Source organism: Neoarius graeffei, chromosome 15, assembly GCF_027579695.1.
Source record: "Neoarius graeffei isolate fNeoGra1 chromosome 15, fNeoGra1.pri, whole genome shotgun sequence".
In the NCBI taxonomy this organism is placed as follows: Eukaryota; Metazoa; Chordata; class Actinopteri; order Siluriformes; family Ariidae; genus Neoarius; species Neoarius graeffei.
The window spans coordinates 27,403,363-27,430,552 of record NC_083583.1 but is presented as its reverse complement, the minus strand read 5'-3'; the positions used below and the strand labels follow the sequence as shown (position 1 = coordinate 27,430,552).

Below are 27,190 nucleotides of genomic sequence, written 5' to 3'. Positions count from 1 at the left end.
CACCCTGGACAAGTCGCCAGGTTATCACAGGGCTGACACAGAGACAAACAACTATTCACACTCACATTCACACCTACGGTCAATTTAGAGCCACCAATTAGCCTAACCTGCATGTCTTTGGACTGTGGGGGAAACCGGAGCACCTGGAGGAAACCCACGCAGACACGGGGAGAACATGCAAACTCCACACAGAAAGGCCCTCGCCGGCCGCTGGGCTCGAACCCAGGACCTTCTTGCTGTGAGGCGACAGTGCTAACCACTACACCACCGTGCCCCCAGGATTATAATAATAATAATAATAATAATAATAGTAGTAGAGGCAGCAAGTCATAAAAGTATAAAAGGAACAGTAGTAGATTATTATAGAACCAATATACTGTAAGTACACATGGTGGCAGCACGGTGGTGTAAGTGGTTAGCACGGTTGCCTCACAACAAGAAGGTTCTGGGTTTGAGCCCAGCGGCCGACGGGGGCCTTTCTGTGTGGAGTTTGCATGCTCTACCCTTGTCTGCGTGGGTTTCCTCCGGGTGTTCCGGTTTCCCCCACAGTCCAAAGGCATGCAGGTTAGGCTAATTGGTGGCTCTAAATTGACCGTAGGTGTGAATGTCAGCATCTCTCATGCCTCCCTATGACCGCAATGCAGTTACGGGAATGAACAGAACAGAACACATGGTGAAGTGACACTCGGTATAGATGGAGTATCAGTGGATTATTACAGGCTCAGTAGGGGCGAGTACAAATGGAGTATGAATGGATAATTATTAGGGCAACAGGAGGAAGTAGAGAAGTGGGGAAGCACTTGGTGTATAGTGGGAGCAGGAGGTGATTACTATAAGGACAGTACGAATGATAGAGGCTGGAAAAGTGGGTAGAGAGAAGCAGATTACAAACAGATTATTACAGAGGTAGTAGGAGTGAATATAGAGGCACAACTTTTGAGAAGAGAAAGGCCTGGAGGGAATTGTTATGAAGATAATATCAGTGAGTAAAGAAGAGGCATGAGGAGAATATTATCGATGCAGAAGCAGGAAGTATAGAAGGAGCAGCAATGAGTGTAGAAGCAGCAGCAGTTTGTATTGAGGCAGCAGGAGTGAATACAGAGGCAGCATGAGTGAGAAATGATTATAGAAGCAATAGGAACTGAGTAAAGAATGAACAGGAGGGACTTATTACAGAGGCAGGAGGAATTAGCACAGATTTCCCAGGATGCATTCTTACAGAGGCAACATGAGTGAGAAGAGAGGGGGTTTGTATGTATTCTTAGAGAGTTTTGGGGCAGTAGGAATGAGCAGAGAGGGAGCAGGAAGGCATTATTATAGAGGCAGTAAGAGTACAGAGGGAGCAGATGGGGATTTATTATGGAGGCAATAGAACTGAGAAAAGGGAGGCAGGAAGGGATTAATATACTAGTAGCAGCAGTTAGGAAAGGGCAGGAGGATTATTATAGAGGCAGTAGGAGTGTGACTTTGTGAGTATAGAGTAATAGGAGTGAGCAGAGAGAGAGAGAGAGAGAGAGAGAGAGAGAGAGAGATCAGGAGGGCATTATTATTGAGGCAGTAGGAGTGACTATAGAGGCAATATGACTGAGTATGGGATTATTAGAGGCAGGAGTGGTGAGTATAGGGCAGTAGGAATGAGCGGAGAAGGAGCAGGAGAATATTATTATTATTATTATTGAGGCAGTAGGAGTGAATATAGAGGCAATATGACTGAGTATGGGATTATTAGAGGCAGGAGTGATGAGTATAGGGCAGTAGGAATGAGCAGAGAAGGAGCAGGAGAATATTATTGTTATTATTATTATTATTGAGGCAGTAGGAGTGAATATAGAGGCAATATGACTGAGTATGGGATTATTAGAGGCAGGAGTGGTGAGTATAGGGCAGTAGGAATGAGCAGAGAAGGAGCAGGAGAATATTATTATTATTATTATTATTAAGGCAGTAGGAGTGAATATAGAAGCAATATGACTGAGTATGGGATTATTAGAGGCAGGAGTGATGAGTATAGGGCAGTAGGAATGAGCAGAGAAGGAACAGGAGGATAATAATAATAATAATAATAATAATAATAATAATAATAAACAACAACAACAACAACATCCTCCTGCTCCTTCTCCACTCATTCCTACTGCCCTATACTCACCACTCCTGCCTCTAATAATCCCATACGCAGTCATATTGCCTCTATATTCACTCCTACTGCCTCAGTAATAATAATAATAATAATAATATTGAGGCATAATTAATGTTGGCTTTATCTTAAAATGAAGTAATGCACTGACTATTAAAAATTTTATATAATTGTTGATAATAATAATAATAATAATTTATTATTATTATTATTATTATTATTATTATTGTTATTAATTAAAAATGTATATTGAGGCAGTAGGAGTAAACAGAGGCAATATGAGTGAATAGATGGGGGCATGGGGGGATTATTAGAGAGGCAGAGAGTACAGGGCAGTGGGAGTGAGCAGGAAGGCAGTATTATAGAGGTATCGAGAGTATAAAGGAAACAGATGAGGATTTATTATTGAAGCAATAGGACTGAGTAAAGGAACAGGATGGGATTAATACACAGGCTGCAGCAGTGAGTATATGGCAGTAAGGAGTGAGTACAGATGTATAAATTATTGGTGGTACTGTATGAATGAGGACAGAGGCAGGATGAGTGCATGTAGAGGGAGCAGGGAGGAGATTATTATCTACAGGCAGGAGGAGCTGAAGTGAAATAGTTGTGCCTCTGCAGTGCATGCATAGAAGTAGTGCATAAACAAAGCTGTGAGAAAGTCATAAAACTTGTGCCAGTTCTTTAAATGAATCCATCCTGGCAGATGTTTGAACAGGAGGAAGATGTCAGTCCGTGCAGACGCTTTGCATTAGAAGGGTGCTGCAGAAGGAGCTCCAGCAAATCTCAGCTTCTGCAGCAAACCCGTCAACACACACATCCACAGAGAGAGAGAGAGAGAGTGGCTCCACTGCAGGCAGGTCGGGCTTTAGAGAAATAGCAAAGCAATGCAGTTGCTACATTCTTACCTACTGTTGCCTTCAGTCCAACAGAAAGAAGGAAAAAGGGCAGCAGGAGCGCAGGAGCCCTGTAGCTACGCATCACTGCCGGAGAAGCGAAGCCGAAGTGAGCAGAAGTTGAGCAAAGTTTTGGGAGAAATGAACCGCCGCAGCAAGCGGAGAAAACCCGAAGGCGAAGACACGCCCCCCGACACCGGATTGGCCGCCGGGATTTATACCAACAGGTTCCTGAGACGTGATTGGACATTCAAGCGATCACTCACAGCGGTGGGCAGAACGCGTACACGTGGTTTCCACGCTGCAGATAGAGTGCAGGTAGTGAAAGCAGATGTTTTAATCCACAGCAGGAGGCTTATTCAGAGTCATGTTGTTCTTTTTTTTTTTTAAGTAAGGGTTTTTTTGTACATATGCAATCTGATTATGTTAGATAAAGGGGTTAATTATTTATAGAAATATCAAACACTTAAAATGAATTATTACTGTATTTTCAAATAAATGTGGTGTAAAGTAGACTATTAATTGATAGATATGTCACTTAAACTAATCAATACTTGATATTTACATGACAGTGTTGGGACAGGTTAAGGGGCCAAACTGACAAACTGTGCACTGAAACTCACAGATAGATTTTCTACCACTTATGTCATATGTTGCATTTAATTAATATGTAGACCTTTTATTGGCAATGATGTTCATGGGAATCTGTTTAATGGGCAAAAGGTGTACAATGTACTGTACATGCATATACATCAATTGATCATTAGTGTCAATGAAAATATACACAACATATAGCTTAAATGGTTGAAATGAATCTATAAGTAGCCCATATGTTGCTCTGTACAGATTATCAGCCCCCGTTATGAATCATCAATGAAAAAAAACCAGCATATGTACACCACTTGCACTCTTGTCTTCCCCTGCTGTATTTAAACAATGTTACTGTCACATGAAAGAGACATTATACATACTTATTTGTATGATGAACGTGTACCTTTGTGATCATATAGACATTTAAGTAATTTGGATATAATGTAAATGTCAAATATAGGAACATACACACACACACACACACAAAATGTTTTTACTACGCATACATTTGTCCAGCTATTAGTGATGAAGCTGAACTCTTGAAGTCAGAGAAGACAAAAAAGAAATAAGCTGATATTAATATTACATTACTATTACACTATATATATATATATATATATATATATATATATATATATATATAAAAGAAAGAAACCTTTAACATGAACGGACAGCAGGATCTGCTTGCCATGGCTCATCTGTCAAGTCATGTCAAATCACTAGCTATCAAGTACTCTCAACCTGGGCGGTTCTGCCAAGCTGCTTCCTTATCATGGCCAGCTCAGTCACAGCAGCTGCCAGGTCTCCTTGGCAGCTGTGCAAGTGAATAAAAAAAAAGAAAGAAAAATCAAAGCCACTCAAAACAGGATTAATCCCTCTCTGACCCCACTCCAAATAACTCTGTGTTCACATTGCAGAAGTACATATTAAGGCTCCAATGAGAGTAAAATCTAAAGAACAAGGCTGTAAAACTACAAAGGCATGGGCTACAAAAGCATTGCTATTCAAGGCTTTTGAGGAGTTCGAGTTAAATATAGAGGCAGTGAAAAAGGCAATTATACATCACATGCCATCATTCTTTGTGAGACCTGATGACCACTTTATTATGTTTAGTGGTAGTGTAACACACACTTCAACACATCAGCTCATTTTTATGATGTTGTTTGAATCCTTCATGAAGCAAAAACAATAAAAAAAATCAAACAGAACAAGACATTATACTGTACTGCCAATAGAACTCGAATTCTGAATTATCAAGCCTTATAAACAATGGGGCCCAACCATCTGAACTTCACCTTTGACCCTGACTCCTTTTTATATTTTAAGCTGAATTCATCCTGTGCAATGGGAACCCCGAGGTCTAACTGAGCATGGTCAGGGGATTCAAAACATGGAAACTTCAGGACAAGATGTGATTTTAGACAGTGCTGATCTCTGTAAGCCTGAAACACTGACACATCAGTTGTCCACCATCTGTTGTCCACCAACTGATGTCCACCATCAGTGAAGCTGTTTAACCCATCATAAATTACGAAACACCTCTTAGCTTCTATATTGTATGATTCCTTCACAGATTGATTCTGTGGGGAACGTCATTCTGTCGGGTCTGATTGGGAAACTGGTGGTTGATCCAAGAACAGAACCCCAGCTGACTTTATAGTGGGTCAGGAGGGATTAGTCCTGTTTGAAGCACTCTGATTTTCCTTTTTTTTAATTGGCACAGCTGCCAAGGAGACCTTTAGCTACCTATGAGAGCCAGCAAAGCAGCTGGCATGACTGAGCTGGCCATTATAAGAGGGCAGCTTGGCAGAAGTGTCCAGCTTGAGAGTTCAGCTGCCACAGTGATCGTCTGAATCACAGTAAATAAGAGCCCAGCCCATTTAACACACTCACAGAAGGTCTGTTAGATAGAGACATTTTAACCTAATTTGAAAATGAATTTGCATGAACAAGAGTAAAAATACGTCCCCATTCAAGGGAGCTTCTTATAACTAAAAGGCATCATGATGATGGTAGGGTATGACGCGCTGTAAAACTCTATGGTAGTCTTGATCTGACATATCTAGCCATCAAAATAGAGAATGTAAAAACTTTTTAGAACCGGGGAAGTGTCTTAATCTATTAGTAATATTTTGCTCTACAATTTCCTCCACAGCCATCGGTGACTTTCAGGTGTCCATCATAATCCTTGGATCTCTCTCTCTCTTTTAATTTTTCCTCAAGTGTTGTTACATTACTGGCATTTAGCAGATGCTCTAATCCAGAGCGACACACAACATACCAAGAGCAGCCTGGGCAGCAGTTGGGAGTTTGGTGCCTTGCTCAAGGACACTTCAGCCATTCCTGCTGGTCCAGGGAATCAAACCAGCAACCTTTTGGTCCCAAAGCTGCTTCTCTAACAATTGCGCTTGCCCATGGCCTAATGTTGTTGATGAAGGACACCAAAAGAAATCTATCCAAGCTCCAGACAAACAGTTTCTGAACTGGCTACACTTTGGCAGCCGACACCCACTGGCCATCTACAGCAAACAGCTTATCTTGCCCTAAGAGAAGGGAGATTTTTGGAGGAACCTTAATCTGAGAACAGATACAGAAGCAGTCTTCTTTCCCCTTGACTTTACAGTTATTGTGGTGAATTGCCCCCTCTAGAGGTCAACTGACACACTTCATTGTCTGATTTTTTTTTCTCCATTTATGCATATGCTCGATGCCTTTATTCAAAGGGATTTACAAGTGGGGCAGAACCCAATCCAATGAATACAGCTGAGCAGTTGAGGTTTGTGGGTCTTGTTCAAAGGCCCAGAAGGAGCTTTTTGCCTGTATTGAAATTTAAACTCACTCTTCCAACCATTGTCACTGAACCTTGACCACTGTCAATGCCCCAATTATAAATTATATGTACTGAAACGTTGAATAGGAAGCACAGTACATCCTGAGTTTGGGTTATTGCCTGTATGGAGTGTCTTCATTTTTCACGAATTCCTTCCTAAGCTTTTAATCCTGATAACTTTAACCCACATACATTTCTTCCCACAAAGTGACCCCATCCAGGATAAAGCAGTTACCGAACATAAATAAATTAAGGAATTAAACATTGAATGCTAGGCTGCCTCCAAGCACGTGACTAAAATCAACCAAGGGGAATTCAGTCAGGAAAGTTCTAAGGCTCATCACCAAGTGATTGTTGATTATATTCTTGACTATATCACACACCTGCTTTTACATCAATTGAGTAAATTTGAGATAAGATTAACCACCTAACAATTTATTTGATAAAACAGTTTTTTTTAAATTAAAATGAAATACTTTAGTCAAAATGTCAACTTTCAATGATAAAATGACAATTTATCAAATGTCAAATCACACATGTATTGGAATATGTTTCACATAAACATTTAAAATAAATGACTACAAGCCTAAAAATCACAATTAATTTTTCTTGTTCTCCATTTGCATTAATTTGTTCTTGCATCTCTCCTGCATTCTCTCACTTCTCAACTTTACATTAAATAAGATTCTTCAAACAAAGACGGAGCCACAGTCAGGCAAGTGGGAGATGATTTACACATTGCATTTGCACATGTTAAACTAGATATAAGTTAGTTTCCCTTACTTGTGAGCAACATGAGCTTTGCTTCTCCTCCAAGAAGCTGAACAAGCAAACTTTGAACACCAGATTTGTCTTGGTTGGGGTACTTCATTCAGTATAATGTTTTTGTCTAAAATGTAACTTTTCAATACAAGATCTTGACCTCACATCATGGGATTAGGATTTTTTTTTTCTACAATGACTTCAACCAAGGCGGCACGGTGGTGTAGTGGTTAGCACTGTCACCTCACAGCAAGAAGGTCCTGGGTTCGAGCCCAGCAGCCGGGTAAGGCCTTTCTGTGTGGAGTTTGCATGTTCTCCCCATGTCTGCATGGGTTTCCTCTGGGTGCTTCGGTTTCCACCACAGTCCAAAGACATGCAGGTTAGGTTAATTGGTGGCTCTAAACTGACCGTAGGTGTGAATGTGAGTGTGAACGGTTGTTTGTCTCTATGTCAGCCCTGTGATAATCTGGCAACTTGTCCAGGGTGTACCCCGTCTCTCACCCATAGTTAGCTGGGATAGGCTCCAGCTTGCCTGTGACCCTGTAGAACAGGATAAGCGGCTACAGATAATGGATGGATGGACTTCAACCAATAGTGTTTCACCATACTGATGAGAAATAGCAGAGGAGCCTCAACAGTATCCAGGTAACTCTGTAGCATTGTGTTCAAATGAAGAATAAGGTTCAGATTAGGCACAATGGAAAAAATGTTCCTTTTGGGATCTTTTTCTTCTTGCTTTGTGGTTCATGTAGAGAGCATGGCCACAATGGAGGAGCCAAGGCAATCAGTCTCTATTGGCACTCGGGAAAAGGAAATAAGCACTTGTTTGGTTTTGTATTGTTGACAGATACAAGTGTGTTTCTGGTCAGGTCTCTGGCACTTTCATGGTGGAAATAAATCAAAAGTGTCTCGCATAGTCTGAAGCCAGTTGAGGCCGAACACCACTGGAGTCTAGGTCTTCTTTCAAAAAATAAAAAAAATTAAAAAAATCTTCATGAGGTTCCTTCAGTCATCAGCAACAAAGAGAAACTGCAGAAGTGTCCAGTTGGTTAGTGATGGTTGGCTCCACAGCCGTTGGTGACTTTTGGATGTCCACCAGTGTCCTCGGGCATGCTATTCTCCCCTTCATCATCTTCCTCTTCTTCATTGTCACTCCTCTCGTCTTTAGTTAACTGTCAAGAGAAGGAGGAGAATCTTATAAACACTTGTATATTTTAATCACAAATAATATTTGCTGAATAATACATGAACAATTAGCTCTTAACTATTAAAATGGTTTAGGAATCTCTTTAAACCTTTATGCTCAGAAGAAATGCTCCAATAGATGATAGAAAGATATACAGTACCAGACAAAAGTTTGGACACACCTTCTAATTCAATGGTTTTTCTTTATTTTTATTAATTAAAAGTCACTTCATGTCTTAAAGTAATGATGGATGTCGTTTTTCTTTACTTAGCTGAGCGGTTCTTGACATAATATGGATTACTACAGTTGTGGAATAGGACTATTTACTGGATTATTATTATTATTTACTTTTTGATCTCAAATGCATTAAGACAGCAAGAAATTGCACTAATTAACTTTTGATGAGACACACCTGTTAATTGAAAAGCATTCCAGGTGACTACCTCATGACACTGGTTAAGATAAAGCATCTACTTTGTAACGACTATGTCGTTTCTCGAAAGAGCAACTTGTCGGAAGTTCTGTCCACCAAAGCAATGCGGGGAGCTGAGTGCTCAAAAGACCATTGCATGGTTTGCTCTCATCTCAGGCTGAAGCTGTCACTACCAAGAAGGAAAACACCAAACAGTACCACTGCCAAGAAACTCAATGTGCAAAAGCTCAGAAAAGAAGCGGTCCAGACGAAGTTATCCTCAGCAATAACATCAGCCCTGGAAGAGGAATCCTCTGCCCTACAAGATATTGAAGGAAAATGGCAATGGTTGAAAGACACCATGTACACAGCTGCTTCTGAGGTGGAAGGCAAGCCAGAAAGAAATTCGTCTGACTGGTTCCTGGAGAATGAGGACAGGATCCAAGAATTGCTGGAGGAGAAATGGAACCTGCTCAACCTGCACCTAAAAGAAGGCACCAAAAGGAGCAGAACAGCCCTGAAGGAGATTAAGGCTAAAGTGCAGCGTGAGACAAGAGCTATGAAAGATGATTGGTGGTATAGGAAGGCAGAGGAACTGCAAGAGAGAAACGACTCTCAAGGGCTTTTCAAAACCCTGAGAAGCTTGTATGGACCAAAAAGCAATGCTGTGATTCCAGTTAAAAGTGCTGATGGCACCAAACTCCATGCAAATCTGGATGAAATCTAAGGGAGATGGAAAGAGCACTTCCAAAAGCTGCTCAACCAGGAAGGGACAGCAGATCCAAATGCCTGTCAATGGCTGAATCGAAGACCAATGAGGGACGAACTCTGCAAACCCATCACAGTGGATGAGCTTGAGAAAGCCATGTGGAGCACAAGGAATGGCAAGGCACCTGGCCAGGATGGCATTGCTGCCAAAGTGCTAAAACACGGTGGTCCAAGCCTGAGAGTGAAGCTTCTCGAGCTGTACAATGCATGCCTGGAGGAGATGGCCCTTCCACAAGATTTCAAAGATGCCCTCATTGTGACAATCTACAAGAAGAAGGGAGAGAGGAGTGAATGTGGGGACCATCATGGAATATCCCTCTTATCCATTGCTGGCAAAATTCTGGCAAAAATTGTGTTGAATCACATCAAGTCCATTTCAGAAGATGTGTTGGCAGAGAGTCAATGTGGGTTTTGAGCTGGAAGATCAACTACTGACCTGATCTTTACCCTAAGGCCAAGTTTACATTAGACCGTATCTGTCTCGTTTTCTTCGTGGATGCACTGTCCATTTACATTAAAACGCCTGGAAACGCCGGGAAACGGGAATCCGCCAGGGTCCACGTATTCAATCCAGATTGTGTCTGATCCGGTGCTGTGTAAACATTGAGAATACGCGGATATGCTGTGCTGAGCTCTAGCTGGCGTCGTCATTGGACAACGTCACTGTGACATCCACCTTCCTGATTCGCTGGCGTTGGTCATGTGACGCGACTGCTGAAAAACGGCGCGGACTTCCGCCTTGTATCACCTTTCATTAAAGAGTATAAAAGTATGAAAATACTGCAAATACTGATGCAAATACTGCCCATTGTGTAGTTATGATGGTCTTTAGGCTTGCCATCCTTCCACTTGCAAGTGGTAAGTGACTTGCGCACAGCGGCTCAGTCCCGAATCACTGCTCGTGCACTACACTCGCGTGCTCTGTGAGCTGCGCAGGGCCGGAGTGCGCACCCTCCAGAGGGCACTCGCTGTTCAGGGCGGAGTGATTTGGAGCGCAGCCGCTGAGGAGGAAGCGATGAGCCGCACTGACACATTTCAACTTACGTGCCGAATTAGTCATGTGATTAGCGTATCCGTGTATTGGCGTTGCTGTGTGTACGCTAATCGTTTTTAAAAACGTTAATCTGATGATCCGCTGATACGGTCTAATATAAACCCCACCTAAGACAGTTGCAGGAGAAGGCCATTGAGCAATGTCAGCCCCTGTATGTGGTCTTCATTGATTTCTCAAAGGCCTTTGATACAGTGGACCGGCAGACTCTCTGGAAAGTGTTGAATCTGTACGGTTGTCCTGAGAGACTTGTGAACATCATCAGGATGTTCCACGATGGCATGGTAGCACAGGTCACCATTGGAGGAGGTACAAGTGAGGCTTTTTCAATTAACCATGGTGTTAACCAAGGGTGTGTCCTTGCCCCCAGTCTCTTCACCTTGTACCTTGGGGCAGTGTTAGAAACCATGTCCATCAACCTCAACAAAGGAGTGTACATCAGAACTCGGTCAGATGGCAAGCTCTTCAACCTTGGAAGACTGAAGGCACCTACAAAAACAAGAGAAATCTGCATTTGTGAGTTGCTCTATGCTGATGAATCTGCGCTGGTGGCTACTGATCAAGGTGATCTTCAGGAAATTGTGGACAGATTCAGTGCAGCGGCAACTCTCTTTGGGCTGAAGATCAATGTGTCCAAAACAGATCTCTTGGTCCAGCCTGCCCCAGCGCATGAGCTACATCCATGTGACATTCTTGTGAAAGGTGAAGCCTTGAAGAACTGTGAATCCTTCACTTACTTAGGCAGCTCAGTCACGAAGAATAACTCCTCAGATCTGGAAGTTGAGCGCAGGGTGCAGACTGCAACCAAGTCCTTTGGAGCCCTCCAAAAGAGACTCTGGTCTCACCATGAGATAAGCCGATCCACAAAAGTGAAGGTGTACAATACTGCAGTACTCCCAGTATTGCTGTACTCCACAGAGTGCATGACACTGTACAGATACCACATATGGAAACTGACCAGTATACAGCTGAGACACCTGCGCTAGATTCTTGGCATCAAATGGCGGGACAAGATTCTTGATGTGGAAGTGCTCAAGAGAGCCGAGACTGTCAGTGTCAAAGCCCTTATTACTGCCTCTCAACTGCACTGGGCTGGTCATGTATGGCGAATGCCTGACTACCGACTCCCCAAAGCAGTCCTGTATGGAGAACTGAGTACTGGCAAGAGGAAATGTGGAGATCAGAAACTGAGATACAAGGATGTCCTCAAAAGACACATGAAGAGTGCTGGAGTGGATGACTTCACCTGGGAAAGGCAGGCTCTTGACCGAGGAAAATGGCATTGCACCATCAAGAAGGCAAAAAATGCAGTGGAAGAGAAAAGAAGTAAAGACTACATCCGGGCTCATGAGAGACGGCATACCATTGCGACTAATTCAGACTTCACCTGCCCCAGTTGCCAGAGGCCGTGCCAATCAAAGGCAGGCCTCATGGCCCACATGCGTTCCTGCATCACCTAACAACTAGTCATTATCGAAACGATGGACGGCCGAAGAGAAGAGGAATAGGGCTATTTACCGGATTATTATTATTTACTATTTACCTTTTGATCTCAAATGCATTAAGAAAGCAAGAAATTGCACTAATTAACTTTTGATGAGACACACCTGTCAATTGAAAAGCATTCCAGGTGACTACCTCGTGACACTGGTTAAGATAATGCCAATAGTGTGCAAAGCATCATCAAGGTAAATGGTGGCTATTTTGAAGTATATTTTATTTGCTTGTTTATTTCTAACACATTTTGTTTACCACGTAATTCCATATATGCTCCATGTTATTTCATAATTCTAATGTCTTCAGTATTGTTCTACAATGCAGAAAATTGTCAAAATACAGAAAAACTTATGAATGAGTAGGGGTGTCCAAACTTTTGACTGGTACTGTATGAATATGCATGATTACATATGTGGATTACCCTACATTACACTTTTGCCTATGTTGTGCTAGGCTGTTACAAAATGGCATGGGGCCACACTGTGGAAATTTATTCCTTAGGCTGACTTTCAGCATTAAGAGGCCTTTGTTGCCTATAATTTATATAACAGCAGTTAGCACAAAATTGAATGTGTCACAACTATACACAAGTAGCATTTCAGTAGAGTGTTGATCTGCAGTGTTATATTGTTAATAATAAAGAGTGGCCCAACATTTCAAAATATACCATAACAATCAGAACTCCATCATTAGCATTACCTGGGTTTTCTAGCTAGCTAGGTTACTATGCAAGACCATTTCTATAAATCAAGACTCAGTGGTATACCCATATAAAAACCTCACATAACCCACACTCAAAGAACAATGGTTACTGCATAAGTCAGACTCAGTGGTCTACCTCCGACTTCGGACACTCCTCAGGTCAAGACTCAGCAAGGTACCTACACTTGATAGAGAAGAGATTCCTCTCAGGTCAAGACTTGTCAGTCTAAATACACCTGATAGAGAAATGACACTCATAGTCTGTCAAGATTCAATGTCCTACTTACGCCTGAAGTGGAGGAACCACTCCTAAGGTCATGATACATTAGTCTACCTTCAACTGAAGTAAAAATAAATACACCACTTGTCAAGAATAGGTGGTTTGCTGACACCTGAAGGAGAAGCCACACTCCTCAGGTCAAGATATATCTGATTGCTTCCATCTGAAGGAGAAGAACCACAGCTCAACTCAAGATTCAGTGATCTACCTACACCTGAAGGAGAGGAGGCATTACTCAGGTCAAGACTTAGGGGTCAATCTATACCTGAAGGAGAAGAGGTACTTCTCAGGTCAAGACTTGTCAGTCTACCTTCGCCTAAAAGACAAGGTCACCATTCAAACTAAAGATAAATGGTCCATCTGGACCTGAAGGAGAAGAGATACTTCTCAGGTCAAGATTCAATAATTTTCCTACACCTGTAGTAGAAGAGACACTCCTCAGATCAAGACTCAACAGTCTTTTGAACACTCTTTTGAAGAGAACTTTGTATACAGGGCCAGGCTTAAAACTGGCTTGAAAGATAATTAAGGAGTTCTTATATCTCTGATTGGAACAAACCATATCTGATTGGGGTGGGAGGGGGGTTTCTGCAGCATGTTTAATTGCTCTGACTATGTTGGGACTTGAATTCCTCATTGTACTGGATTGCACTTACATGTCTTGGCATGTTGCCTCAGTGGTTTCAGACCAATTCACACCCCAAGAGCCCAATGGCATACATCTTACGAGACCACATCATGCTGTGTTCAAAACCACATCAGTAAATTAGTGTGAATTAAGTGTATGAAGAATTGGATGTGGTGTGAAGCATGTATTTACAGGAAGCTTTTAAATGAGATAGACTTCTATCACAAGATAGCAACTTTAGCTGTGTAACTCTAGCGCAGAATTAAAGAAGCAGATGTCTGTCATGAAGCAAGTCTTGAGTAATCAGCTACATTTTGGGGTAGGTGGAAAATTGTGTAAATGTTTTCTTGCCCAAACTATTCCTATTCCCACCCATCATATGAAACCAACCTCAAGTGCACTGTATCAAAACAGCCTTGAGTAATTAACATAAGTGTCTTTTATAAAGCAGACTCAGAGAACAATCAGTAACTCCAGACACATAACTGTATGCAGTTTGATGAACATTCAATCACACCTAATTATCATGTTGAGAGCAACAGGCTTTTGGTGCATTTACAAGGTGAAGTCATTCAATTTGGCAAACACTGCCCACTGTAATCGTCAGGGATCAAGCTCCTTGCCAGCATGATCACACACATTATGATTCACCCATTTCATTGCAGATAGAACAACAGGACAGGGAAACGAGCTGGCACTGTTTATTTTTATAGCAGCTACAGAAAGAAAGAGGGCCAAAGATGGCAAACTGCAGACCAGGGTAATATTACACTAACTGAACTGCATTAACTTTAGCATAAATACAACTGACACATTGGCTTTACAAAGCTCAGGATGAATTGGATATGAAAATCAGAGTCCACTTCCAAAACAAATTTGAATTCTTGTACAAGTTTCTCCACTTCTTTCAGTTATATATCAGAACATTGTGTTCTTCTTAATTGAACCCAATAGAAACATAACATACAGATCATAATAACAATAACAAGAATACGAATAAGAATAACTGAGTCAATAACTAAGCTATGAATAAAAAAATCTAAATTATATTTTCCAAGCAAGATTTCTTCATTCTTCATGAATAAACAGTACATCCAAACAGTGTCTTCTTACTGATTGAAAGAAGAAGGGATAATAAAATAAAAGCACATAACACATAGAGGACTGTATTGTTTATTCACAGTTTGCACACATATTAGGAACATAAATGTGAAAGAAATAGGGTGTTCTAGGAAATTGATTTGCCTTGGTTTTATGAAATTATAATATAGATGTGGCAGTGGGGGCATGGCCTAGCATAAGTTTGTGAATGGAGAGCGGGGCCAAGGAAGGTGAGTGGCAAAGTCAATGCACCTGTGGTTAATTAATGTTGTGTGTCTGTGTTGTTGCAGTGACAGAGGATAGAAAAGGAGGGAGAGAGCAGAGAGAAGGGGGCTCTCCTGACCAGAACACGTGTGTGTGTGTGTTGCGTGTGTGAGTAGCAAGTGAGTAAAGATGAAAAGCAAAGAAAATAAGGAAAATAAAGAGTGTGTGAGAACATCAACTCCCGCCTGCCATGCTTCTGTGCTCCACCCACATCAGGGACTTGTTACAGTAGTGCCGAAACCCGGGAGTACAGAAGGGAACCACCACATGGAGTCCTTCCCATTCAAAGAGCTCATCTATGCCCTCGCTACCACCCAGCAGAACCAGCATCAAGCACTGACCACCCTCTGGAAGGAGCAAGAGCAACACTTTGAACCCTTGATGCTGGCCCAGCAGGAAGATCACTGGTCAAGTTTCAAGTCAAGTCAAGTTTGTTTGTATAGCGCTTTTAACAATAGACATTGTCCCAAAGCAGCTTTACAGAATCTGAATGACCCAAGACATGAGCCAATTTTATCCCTAATCTATCCCCAATGAGCAAGCCCGTGGCGATGGTGGCAAGGAAAAACTCCCCCAGATGACACGAGGAAGAAACCTCAAGAGGAACCAGACCCAAAAGGGAACCCATCCTCACCTGGACAACAACAGACAACATGACTATAACATTAACAGTTTTAACATGAAGTCAGTTTCATTGATGTTATAACTCTTCATTTATGGAAACTTGAGTGCAAAACTGTTCATGACAACTGCAGTCCTAAAGTTAGCAAGTCAACTGTAGTCCTTAGCCATAAAAGCATTACTGTAAGTGTCCAGAGCGTCTTCCAAGTGTGACTTTCAACTGTCCATATGGGGCCGTCCTCTACAGGAGTGATGTGATGAGACTCCAACAGACATAGAGCATCAGGATGGATCAGGCAGGTCCGAGGAGCAGAAGAGGTCAGCATCTCGATACCAGGATTGACATGTAACTCAGAGGGACAGATCTGGGACAGATTTGGGGGGGAAGAGAGAGAAAACACAGAGGAACCAGGCATTCTGGCATCTGCTCACGTCGGCAGGGGCTTCGACCGTCACCACAGCGGACCCTCCTCACATCACCCTCATGAAGATGGGCCTGCAGGACGATCCGGAAGCTTTCCTCGCTCTCTTTGAGCAAGCGACCGAAACTTGGGGGTTGTCGCTTGAGCAGTGTGCGGCACATCTCCCGCTTCTGACTGACAAGGCACAGCTCACAGCGCAGCAGCTCCCTGCTGACAGTTGACTTATGTACGCCGACCTGAAGAAAGCCATCCTGCAGCATGTCGGACGCTCCCCAGAACAACATCACCAGCACTTCCGGACACTGACATTGGAGGAGGTCGGCTGGCCGTTCACATTTGGCCAGCAACTCCGGGATGCCTGCTGGTGGTGGCTGAGGGCAGAAGACCGCGACGCCGATGGGATCATTGATCTGGTGGCACTGGAACAGTTAATCTCTTGACTTTCAGAAGGAACGGCGGAATGGGTCCAGTGTCATTGCCCAGTGTCGCTAGAATGAGCCATTGAATTGGTGTCGGAGCATCTCCAGACTCAGGGCTCCACAATGGAGGTGGGAGCTGTGATCCAGATCCCCAATGCACCAGAGACTGCCCCCAATTGGGCTGGAACATATCGCATACCGGTAAGTGTTCAAGGGGATACATATCACGTGTTGGTGGATTCCGGTTGTAATCAGACCTCAATTCACCAAAGCCTGGTGCAAGGTGAGGCATTGGGGAGAGCACAAGCGGTGAAGGAGTTATGTGTGCATGGTGATGTTCACAATTATCCTCTAGTGTCTGTCCATATTCTATTCTGGGGCCAAAGCATAGAATTAAGGCAGCAGTTAATCTTCATCTCACTCACTCGCTGATTTTGAGAACTGATTGGCCGGGGTTTCGAAACTTAATGGAATACCTAGTAGTGAGTGGGTCCTGCAGTAAAACGTCATGGGGAGATCCCGGTGTGGCATTGACTGGAGAAGCTGTCACAGAGCCGTCTGCATCATCACCGCATCAGGGCAATACAAGGAGTGAGGAGCAGCCCACCCCTCCTCCTTCTCTCGGGGATTCCCTCGAGGATTCCCTTTAGACCAGTCACGAGATGAGACTCTGCGGCATGCATTTGACCAAGTGAGAGTAATTGATGGTCAAATTCTCCAGCCAAATGCGGCACCCATCTTCCCGTACTTCGCGATTATTAAAGATAGACTGTATCGAGTGACACAGGACACTCAAACCGGTGAACAAATAACCCAGATGTTAATCCCTAAGAGCCGTAGGGAACTTGCGTTCCATGCGGCTCATTTTAATCCCATGGCCGGACACTTAGGGCAGGATAAAACACTAGCCCAAATAATGGCCTGGTTCTATTGGCCAGGGATTCGCGGGGACGTTTGTCGATGGTGTGCAGCGTGCCACGAATGCCAATTAGTAAATCCTGCGGCCGTTTCGAAAGCACCTTTGTGCCCTCTCCCTCTAATTGAGACCCCCTTCGAGAGAATTGTTTTGGATCTCGTCGGGCCACTGAATTGGTCAGCATGAGGATATCGCTTTATTTTAGTTCTGGTAGACTATGCAATGCGATATCTGGAAGCGGTGCCTCTCCGCAATATCTCAGCACGTAGTATTGCAGAAGCACTCTTCCATATTATCTCCCGGGTCGGGATTCCGAAAGAAATCCTGACAGACCAAGGCACTTCGTTTATGTTACACACCCTGCGCGAGCTGTAGGAGTTGTTGGGGATTAAATCTATCTGCACCAGCGTTTACCACCCACAAATGGATGGTTTGGTAGAGAGGTTTAATCAAACACTTAAAAATTTAATTCAGAAGTTTGTAAGTGAAGATGCATGTAATTGGGACAGATGGCTCAAGCCCCTGTTATTTGCAGTACGAGAGGTCCTGCAAGCCCCCATGGGATTTTCCCCGTTTTAATTATTATATGGGCAAAAGCCATGTGGCATCTTGGACATGCTGCAGGAAAATTGGGAGGAGGGACCTTCACCTACTAAGAACGAAATTCAATATGTTCTCGACCTGCGTGCAAAGCTCCACACCCTCATGCACTTAACCCAGGAGAATTTGGCCGGTGGTCAAGTGTTTATGAGATACGTTGCCTTGCACTTATGATTGCGTTCCCTGTCATGGTACACGTACGTACGTCGCTCATACAGATGTCATACGCTCAAAAGCCATCAAAAATCAGGTTGATCCATTACCATATTCTCTAAAGTATGGGGCTTTGCGCCGCACGCTTTGCACACAGGGAGCTCTGCTATTATGTATCAATTGATTGTATGTTGTGTGACTTTTTGGTAAATAAAACACTGTCAATAATTGGTCAACAATTGATCATGATTCTCTATCTGAACTATTTATTGCATAATATAAAAGAGTTTGATTTGGCCTCATATTCAAGATATATACAATATAACTTGCATGCTTGTCAGTCACTGAGGTTTTACAGCAATAGCCATGTGTTCAATTCAATTTTATTTAGGTAGTGCTTTTAATAATGTACTTTATCACAAAGCAGCCTTCCAAATACCTGGATATGGATATAGATTTTGATTTATCCCTAATGAGCAAGCCATAGGTAATGGTGGTAAGTAAAAACTCCTTGAGATATCAGGAAGAAAACACTGTGAAAGGAAATCAGACTCAAAAGAGAACCCATCCTCTTCTATGTAATGGTTAGTGAGAACATAAGTCATTACTCTTCTATAACTGTAGAAGAGTCAAGCAGTGATAAGTGTGTTGGAAATATCTTCAGTATTAAGCATCAGGGCCATTTTTTTGAGTTCTTTAGGTTTTGCTTTAAGTCTAAAATATCCAGGTGAAGTCATAGTATCCACTGGATAACGAATGAGACTTTGGTGTGTTTTTTAGCAAAAGCAATCATTAGGTTGTTAATGTAAGACCATCCACAGTCATGTGTTCACATTTATATTTCTTAATTTGGGGACATTTTATACCAAGTGACTTACTTGTGTGACAAAATCCAAAGGACTTACTCGAAAACCACACAGTGACTCTGACAGCACTGGAATGTAAACATGCAACCTTCCAGTTCCTAACACAGAGTCTTGAACACTGAGCTACTGATGTTACTGGTGCACACACTTAAAATTTTACATTTACATTCATATACAGATAAGAAATACAATAGAAAAGTTTGGATATACCTTCTAATTCAATTTTTTTTATTATTATTAATTAAAAGACGTCATATCTTAAAGTAATGATGGATGTCATTTCTCTTTACTTAGTTGAGCAGTTCTTGACATAATATGGATTACTACAGTTGTGGAATAGGGCTATTTACTGTATCATTATTGTTTACTATATACTGTTTGATCTCGAACGCATTAAGAAGGCAAGAAATTCCACTAACTAACTTTTGACGAGGCACAGCTGTTTAACTGAAAAACATTCCAGGTGACTACCTCAGGAAGCTGGTTAAGATAATGCCAATAGTGTGTAAAGCAGTGGCGGCTGCTGGTTTTTAAAACAGGGGAAGCCCATTTTACGCATTCATCGTAAAACCTGTAGGCCGGATATCAAAGCATAGAAAGGTGTGCCCCATTAGCATAGTGAACTAGACAACCCTACCTAGTGGCAGAAAGTATTTTTGCTTGTACATTTCATGTTATAGTCTGGCTTGCCAGGCTAGTGCCTCATATCCTTAATCAAAAATATCAAACATCCAAAAATCACTGGCTATTCAACGAAGAGCCTTGAACATCATACCCTGATATGCAACACAGAGTCTTTAACACAACACCCAGCTGTGCAACACATCCTTGAACATCTTCTGCAACACAGTCTGGAAATTCATAACCAGGTAGGCTATGCAACACACAGAACCTTGAATATTATATCCAGGAATAACCTATAACACAGAGCCCACCATTCTCTTAACATTACTGAACAATATACACACTTCAGATTCATGAACATGAACACTATTTATACACAAATTCTGTCCTCCGCTCCTTTTCCAGAAAATGGTCTGTGACCCTGTCATACCAGCTGGTTGTGCTTTCCAGAGACTTTACCAATTTTAGCAGCTAGCACTGCAGATCCCAATAAGGCTCAAGCTAGCCTACAACCACGTTGATTGAACAACAAATGAAATAAATGAGTGAATTCACGAATGATCAAACTGATAGAATGGATGAAAGTTAACGGAGCACAACGAGTAATATTTACATTTATTTACAGAGTAATGTACAGAGACATCAATGAGAAGAAACGTTTATATGAAAAGAAAGTCAGACAGCACTTTGGCACACGACTGCACTTTCTCGACATCCGCTAGGGACTGACTGATCATACTTCCGTGTTCCTCGCCGAAGTGCCGCCCTCCTCATGTCTTTCAAACACTACCTCCAATAATCCTTTATCAGCCCGGCTTCTTGTCCCTCCCACTGTCTCGTTTAGTCCCAGAGAAGCCCGGCTTCCCTAGAAGTGACGATTTTGTTGATTTTAACCAATAACAACTAGCCGAAATTGGCTGTTCAGAGCCGTCTCGTAGACTGCAACGGATACCCGGCTGCCAGTAAGTGTTGCCAGATACTGCTGACGTTTTCCATCCCAAAATATGTTCAAAACCCGCCAAAATGCACTTAAAACCGCCCAATCTGGCAACACTGCTGCCGGTCCATAGAGCCCATTGAAATAAGAAAGGTTACAGCCTGGCAGCAAAGGTGATTCTCGTAGCGAACTGCAAGTTCGTCAGACATCACTCAAATAAGTTACAGGATAGTCATGAACATAAATACAATCTTGGGCATATATTATGTTATGCAAGTTATTGTTTTAATGAGAATTCAACGTCGTAGACGCCGCAGTTTGGGGAGAGAATTTTAGGGGAAGCTTGGCTTCCCTTGTTGTCTCTGAGAAATCGCCCCTGGTGTAAAGGTCATCAATGTAGTTCTATAATGTAGAAAATAGTGTAGTTTTAGATGTAGGTGTGTAGTTTTAGCTGAATGGCCAAGTAAAGACTGTCAATCGTGTTGTTTCCAACAACTGGGTAACTTAAAACCAGTCCAAATTCCAATTCCATATACATGTCATGAACTAGAACAAACAAACCTTGGGTCATAGGCTTTGGAAAGCATCCAAGGACATATATTTATAATTCACATGACAGAATCAAGAAAACACCTGGACAACTGAATAAATGAAACTGAATAAATCTTCATTGATACACCAGTTGCTACATATAATATGAGTGTATTCCTTATGATAGACTGGTTTCCTTTAAAACTGTAAGCAAACTCATTTTTTTATTCATAAAAGTGTGATTGAAGGCTACACTTCCAGTAAGAATACTCATGAAAAAAAAAAATCTAACTCAGTTAGGCCTGATATGGGTTTCATTTAACCATCCATCATGAAAAACTGATCACAAGTGCACTAAACCTACACACCATAAATCAAAACAGCCTTGAGAAATTAAATTAATGAATATCTGGCACACACTGGCCACTGGATTGTTAGGGATTGAGCACTTAGTCAGTCTGATCACCACACACACACACACACACACACACACACACACACACACACAGTAATGACTCAGCAATTTCATGGCAGAGAAAACAACAGGGCAGGTAAATTACCTGGGACTGTTTAATGGGATAGAGCAAGAAAGAGAAAGAGAGAGTCTGACTGGGTCAAAAAATCAGAATCTATTCGCAAGAACCGATTTTATTAATAAAGTTCTGCCTATGGATGGAAGCTGATAAGAGTTTATTGATACCATTGGCACTATCAAGTCTGCTTATTGGTCTGATTCTTTATCGAATCCATTTTCGATTCATGATCAGTTTTCTGAGTGGAAAAAAAGTAGGCCTACACAGTTTTTCAGCATCAACACAGCTCCTTTATTAACACAGTGTAGGTCTGCCTAATGGCATCTGAACATGTTAAAGTAATTGTGAAAGGGTTTTGCTGGCTGGGAGCTGAAGGGTGAGTTGAGCACCTGGCTGTAGCCTCAGAGCTATCTGTAGCAGTCTCTCAGCATCTAAAATGGATGTTAAGATGTGATGTGATGTAATGACTGTATTTCTGAGTCCAAGTCTAGTCTACTCAACATGCCACAGTGCTGTGAAACTCATTGTTTGAATAGCTCTGAGTTCAAAAAACTATGCAATTGTCATTCTGCCACTTTCCTTGCGATGTGACTATAAGATTAAAGAGTGATGATACCACCTAGGAGAAAAGTAGCTAAAGCAAGCTCAAAAAGTCACTAGAAGTCACAAGGTGACTTGCATACTAGTTATTCTTCATGATCAATGGCATAAGGGTACATTATATTGCAAATAAGGGTACATGAAGAAGGAAGATGTTCACTTAGAATATAAAAGAATAGAGTTTTGTCAAAGTAGAACATAATAGATTTATCTTTTTTTCTTAGCCTAAACAATTTATTTTGTATAGAAATAAGTCTTTGGTCATGGCACTATGAACAGAACCTTTATGCATTTACAGGATACTAAACTTTCTATCAAGAACACAAATGAAAAGAAGTGACAGTGAGGAGCAATGAGGGAGAAAGTTTACTCACTTGTAATCAGTGATTAGTCATGGGGAACAATGGTTCTCAGTGATTGGTCATGGGGGAACAATAGTTATCAGTGATTGGTCATGGTTATCAGTGATTGGTCATGGGGAACAATGGTTCTCAGTGATTGGTCATGGGGGATCGTGGCGCTCAGTGATTGGTCATGGGGGATCATAGTTATCAGTGATTGGTCATGGGAAACAATGGTTATCAGTGATTGGTCATGGGGAACAATGATTATTAGTGATCGGTCATGGGGAACGATGGTTATCAGTGATTGGTCATGGGAAACAATGGTTATCAGTGATTGGTCATGGGGATCATAGTTATCAGTGATTGATCATAGGGGATCATGGTTATCAGTGATTGGTCATGGGGATCATAGTTATCAGTGATTGATCATAGGGGATCATAGTTATCAGTGATTGGTCATGGGGAACAATGATTATCAGTGATTAGTCATGGCCCATGACCATCGTTCCCCCATGACCAATCACTGATAACCATGATCCCCATGACTCATGGGGATCATGGTTATCAGTGATTGGTCATGGGGGAACGATGGTTATTAGTGATTGGTCATGGGGGAATGATGGTTATCAGTGATTGGTCATGGGGAAACAATAGTTATCAGTGATTGATCATGGGGGATCATAGTTATCAGTGATTGGTCATGGGGAACAATGATTATTAATGATTGGTCATGTGGGAACAATGGTTATTAGGTCATGGGGGAACAATGGTTATTAGGTCATGGGGAACAATGGTTATTAGTGATTGGTCATAGGGAACAATGGTTATCAGTGATTGGTCATGGGGGATCATGGTTATCAGTGATTGGTCATAGGGGATCATAGTTATCAGTGATTGAACATGGGGAACAATGGTTATCAGTGATTGGTTATGGGGGAATGATAGTTATCAGTGATTGGTCATGGGGGAACAATGGTCATCCGTGATTGGTCATGGGGGAACAATGGTCATCAGTGATTGGTCATGGGGGAACAATGATTATTAGTGATTGGTCATGGGGAACAATGGTCATCCGTGATTGGTCATGGGGGAACAATGGTCATCAGTGATTGGTCATGGGGGAACAATGATTATTAGTGATTGGTCATGGGGAACAATGGTTATCAGTGATTGATCATAGGGGGGATTGTGGTTATCAGTGATTGGTCATGGGGAACAATGGTTCTCAGTGATTGGTCATGGGGGAACTATGATTATTAGTGATTGGTCATGGGGGAACGATGATTATCAGTGATTGGTCATGGGGGAACAATGGTTATTAGTAATTGGTCATGGGGAACAATGACTATCAGTGATTAGTCATGGGGGATCATGGTTATCAGTGATTGGTCATGGGGGAACGATGGTTATTAATGATTGGTCATGTGGGAACAATGGTTATTAGTGATTGGTCATGGGGGAACAATGGTTGTTAGTGATTGGTCATGGGGAACAATGATTATCAGCGATTTGTCATGGGGGATCATGGTTATCAGTGATTGGTCATAGGGGATCATAGTTATCAGTGATTGAACATGGGGAACAATGGTTATCAGTGATTGGTTATGGGGGAATGATAGTTATCAGTGATTGGTCATGGGGGAACAATGGTCATCCGTGATTGGTCATGGGGGAACAATGGTCATCAGTGATTGGTCATGGGGGAACAATGATTATTAGTGATTGGTCATGGGGAACAATGGTCATCCGTGATTGGTCATGGGGGAACAATGGTCATCAGTGATTGGTCATGGGGGAACAATGATTATTAGTGATTGGTCATGGGGAACAATGGTTATCAGTGATTGATCATAGGGGGGATTGTGGTTATCAGTGATTGGTCGCCAGTGCAAGTCAGGCATTACACACTGATAGTGGATCAAATGAATCTGTTTTTTAAACTTATAAAGAGCTACTGTGATGTGAGCTGGAGAACCATATGAAGTTCAAAATAGTCAGTAATGTGTGCTGAAAAGTCACAAGAATTGTTGCCAGCCACTTTTTTGAATTAAAGTCACTAAAGGGGTCTAAAAAGTCACCAAATCTAGCAACAAAGGGCTAGATTTACTAAGCAGAGCAAATTAACGTGAGCCCCCAATCCAAAAAAGCAATTTATTAAAGCAGTGCAAATTAGCACAGGTTCGCAAACAGGTACAGAATAATGTTCCTTGGCAATCGACATGTTCTAATAAAATCTTCCTCTGGCATTCCAAATAAATTAACATGAGTGGAGAAAATGTTCTCTTCTTCCACACGCTGTGTTTTTTTTATTGTTGTTTTGTGCCTTATTCCTGAGTACGCAGTGTGGGATATTCTGTACAGTATGACATTTGCAAGCACATAAATTATATTTTTAAGAGAAAAATATTAGCTAATCTGAAAAAATATAGATATCATCTGTGAGCACTCTGTCTCCAGCCACACTTGACAGCCCTCTGCACACTTGCTCACAGTGTCTTTCATGCTTTCTCATCATCTCAATGTCAAGTGCAAAATAAAGGCATGCTTTTTTTTCAAGCATTAAATAGTGGCACAATTAGCAGTAAATTGACTGCAGCAAAATTTAGTTAAATCACATTGCATGATTCATTTAAATATTCTCCTCAAATTTTGTGCTCTGAAAGTGAACCTCCTATAAATACATATGCAGTGAGGTCAGCCACAAAAATAACTGCATCCACCCCTTTCCATCACAAACGATACACTGCATGTCTTTCCTCTTTAGTGAACCCAGACAGTAGGATTTGTTTTTATTTTTATTTTTTTAATGCCAAAAGAAGGCTTGTGCATGCTGTGAACCATTAGTAACTCTGGCCCAGAGTCTCTAAGTTGGCAACACTCACTACGTTTACATGCACATAGAGAGAATCGAATTTCTGCCGTTGCTCGACTGAAATCGAAGTTCAAAATGCCATGTATACACCTTAATTCGGCTGAAATTGAACCGAACTTGATTTCTCGGAATCGAGCTACACGACCTAGTTTATGCGATTTCTGCTGAGCTACTTTGTGCATGTATACCCTATCGAGCTAGTTGTCGAGCTACTTCTGGAAGTGACGAGTGACGAGACCACAAGCGGGAAACACAACAGCCTCGGTTGGCATGACAACAGTAGTAGCGAGCAGCAGAAGAGGTCAGGAGGAACAAACGAAGAAGAGAAAATGGCGATGTAGAGCTCTCTGAAGTGTGGGTGGAGCACAGAGGACGGCAGGACAAAGCTTCTGGTACTAATAGGCTTTTTATTGTCAGACTTTTCAGTTTAACAGCCTACTTTTATTCTTGAGAGAAAAAAACACACACACGCACGCGCTGTGTTCTAGTCCCGGGATGAGCTGTCCCCTCTGCTCTCCCTCTGCCTCCTTAAATAGGGCGCGGTTACTGGGAAGACACACAAACACAGGTTTATTACCGGCAGGTGTAGTTATTCTGCCACTCACCTTCCCTGGCTCCGCCCTCCTGTCACAGACCGGCGCTTGACCACGCCCCCACTGCCACAGGCAAGCAGAAACGTGCACTTCTGGAGCAATGAGGAGAAAGAGTTCATGCTCATTCAGCTTAAGGAGTTGAATATATTAAAATTCATGGACGGGAGAAAAACGCGCAATGGAGAACACGGAACTGATAACTTTGTTTACACTCTTGAATAGCTCTTCTTCATGACGACAACCGGAAGTGTACCAACACGATGGGGCGTGTTGCGCCACCTGTGGCTCGGGTGCATAATGCACCTCACACAATAGCCCGATTTCAGTTGTGTGCATGTACGATTGGATTTCTCTGGCACCCTGCTGGGACCTTCAGCTCGATTACCGACAGCAGCTCGATTTGGATGTGCATGTAAACGTAGTCACTGAAGCAGCCTTTGGACCCGGAAATGGCTACTGGTGTCAGACTTAACAAGTAGATGTTTGTAGGGCCTTTGTTTTCATTTAGGTTTTCTTAGTCAAAGAAGAAATCTGCTAAGCCTTCCTGCATGGCACTAATGTTATTATAACACAGGATATTTATCTTCAGTAATAGATGTGATGCTCAGCTGGGAAACAGTGGCGATCATGCACAGTGTCAAATTTTTAATTTTTTAATTTATTTTTAATTCATTTATTTAGCTTTTGCCATAGGAAGATCTCTCTCTCTCTCTCTCTCTCTCTCTCTCTATATATATATATATATATATATATATATATATATATATATATATATATATACATACATCATGGCATGGGAAACCACAACAGCTTGTGCCAATTACAGTGGCCCCATTGTACCGAATCTGCATGTCTTTAATGCATGGCATTCGTGGAATTTTAGCCCATGTTGTGTCGAAAGATTTTCAACATATTGCTGGTGTTTCTACAACCCCAATTTCAAAAAAGTTAGGACAAAGTACAAATTGTACAACCCCGATTCCAAAAAAGTTGGGACAAAGTACAAATTGTAAATAAAAACGGAATGCAATGATGTGGAAGTTTCAAAATTCCATAT

General features: G+C 41.9%; 2 protein-coding genes across 5 annotated transcripts in view; both read right to left on the bottom strand.

The window, feature by feature from the left end:
* The window catches only part of adamts17 (ADAM metallopeptidase with thrombospondin type 1 motif, 17), a 347,817-nt gene extending 344,629 nt beyond the window's left edge, over positions 1–3,188 (bottom strand). For both annotated transcript variants that reach the window (XM_060941102.1, XM_060941103.1), the window contains exon 1: positions 3,043–3,188. In XM_060941102.1, the coding sequence (XP_060797085.1) occupies positions 3,043–3,115 (73 nt within the window). In that variant the 5' untranslated portion in view covers positions 3,116–3,188. The remainder of the gene's footprint in view (positions 1–3,042) is intronic.
* A 536-nt stretch (positions 3,189–3,724) lies between these two features.
* Positions 3,725–27,190, bottom strand: part of cers3a (ceramide synthase 3a) — an 85,501-nt gene continuing 62,035 nt past the window's right edge. For all 3 annotated transcript variants that reach the window (XM_060941099.1, XM_060941100.1, XM_060941101.1), the window contains exon 11: positions 3,725–8,385. In XM_060941099.1, the coding sequence (XP_060797082.1) occupies positions 8,263–8,385 (123 nt within the window). In that variant the 3' untranslated portion in view covers positions 3,725–8,262. The remainder of the gene's footprint in view (positions 8,386–27,190) is intronic.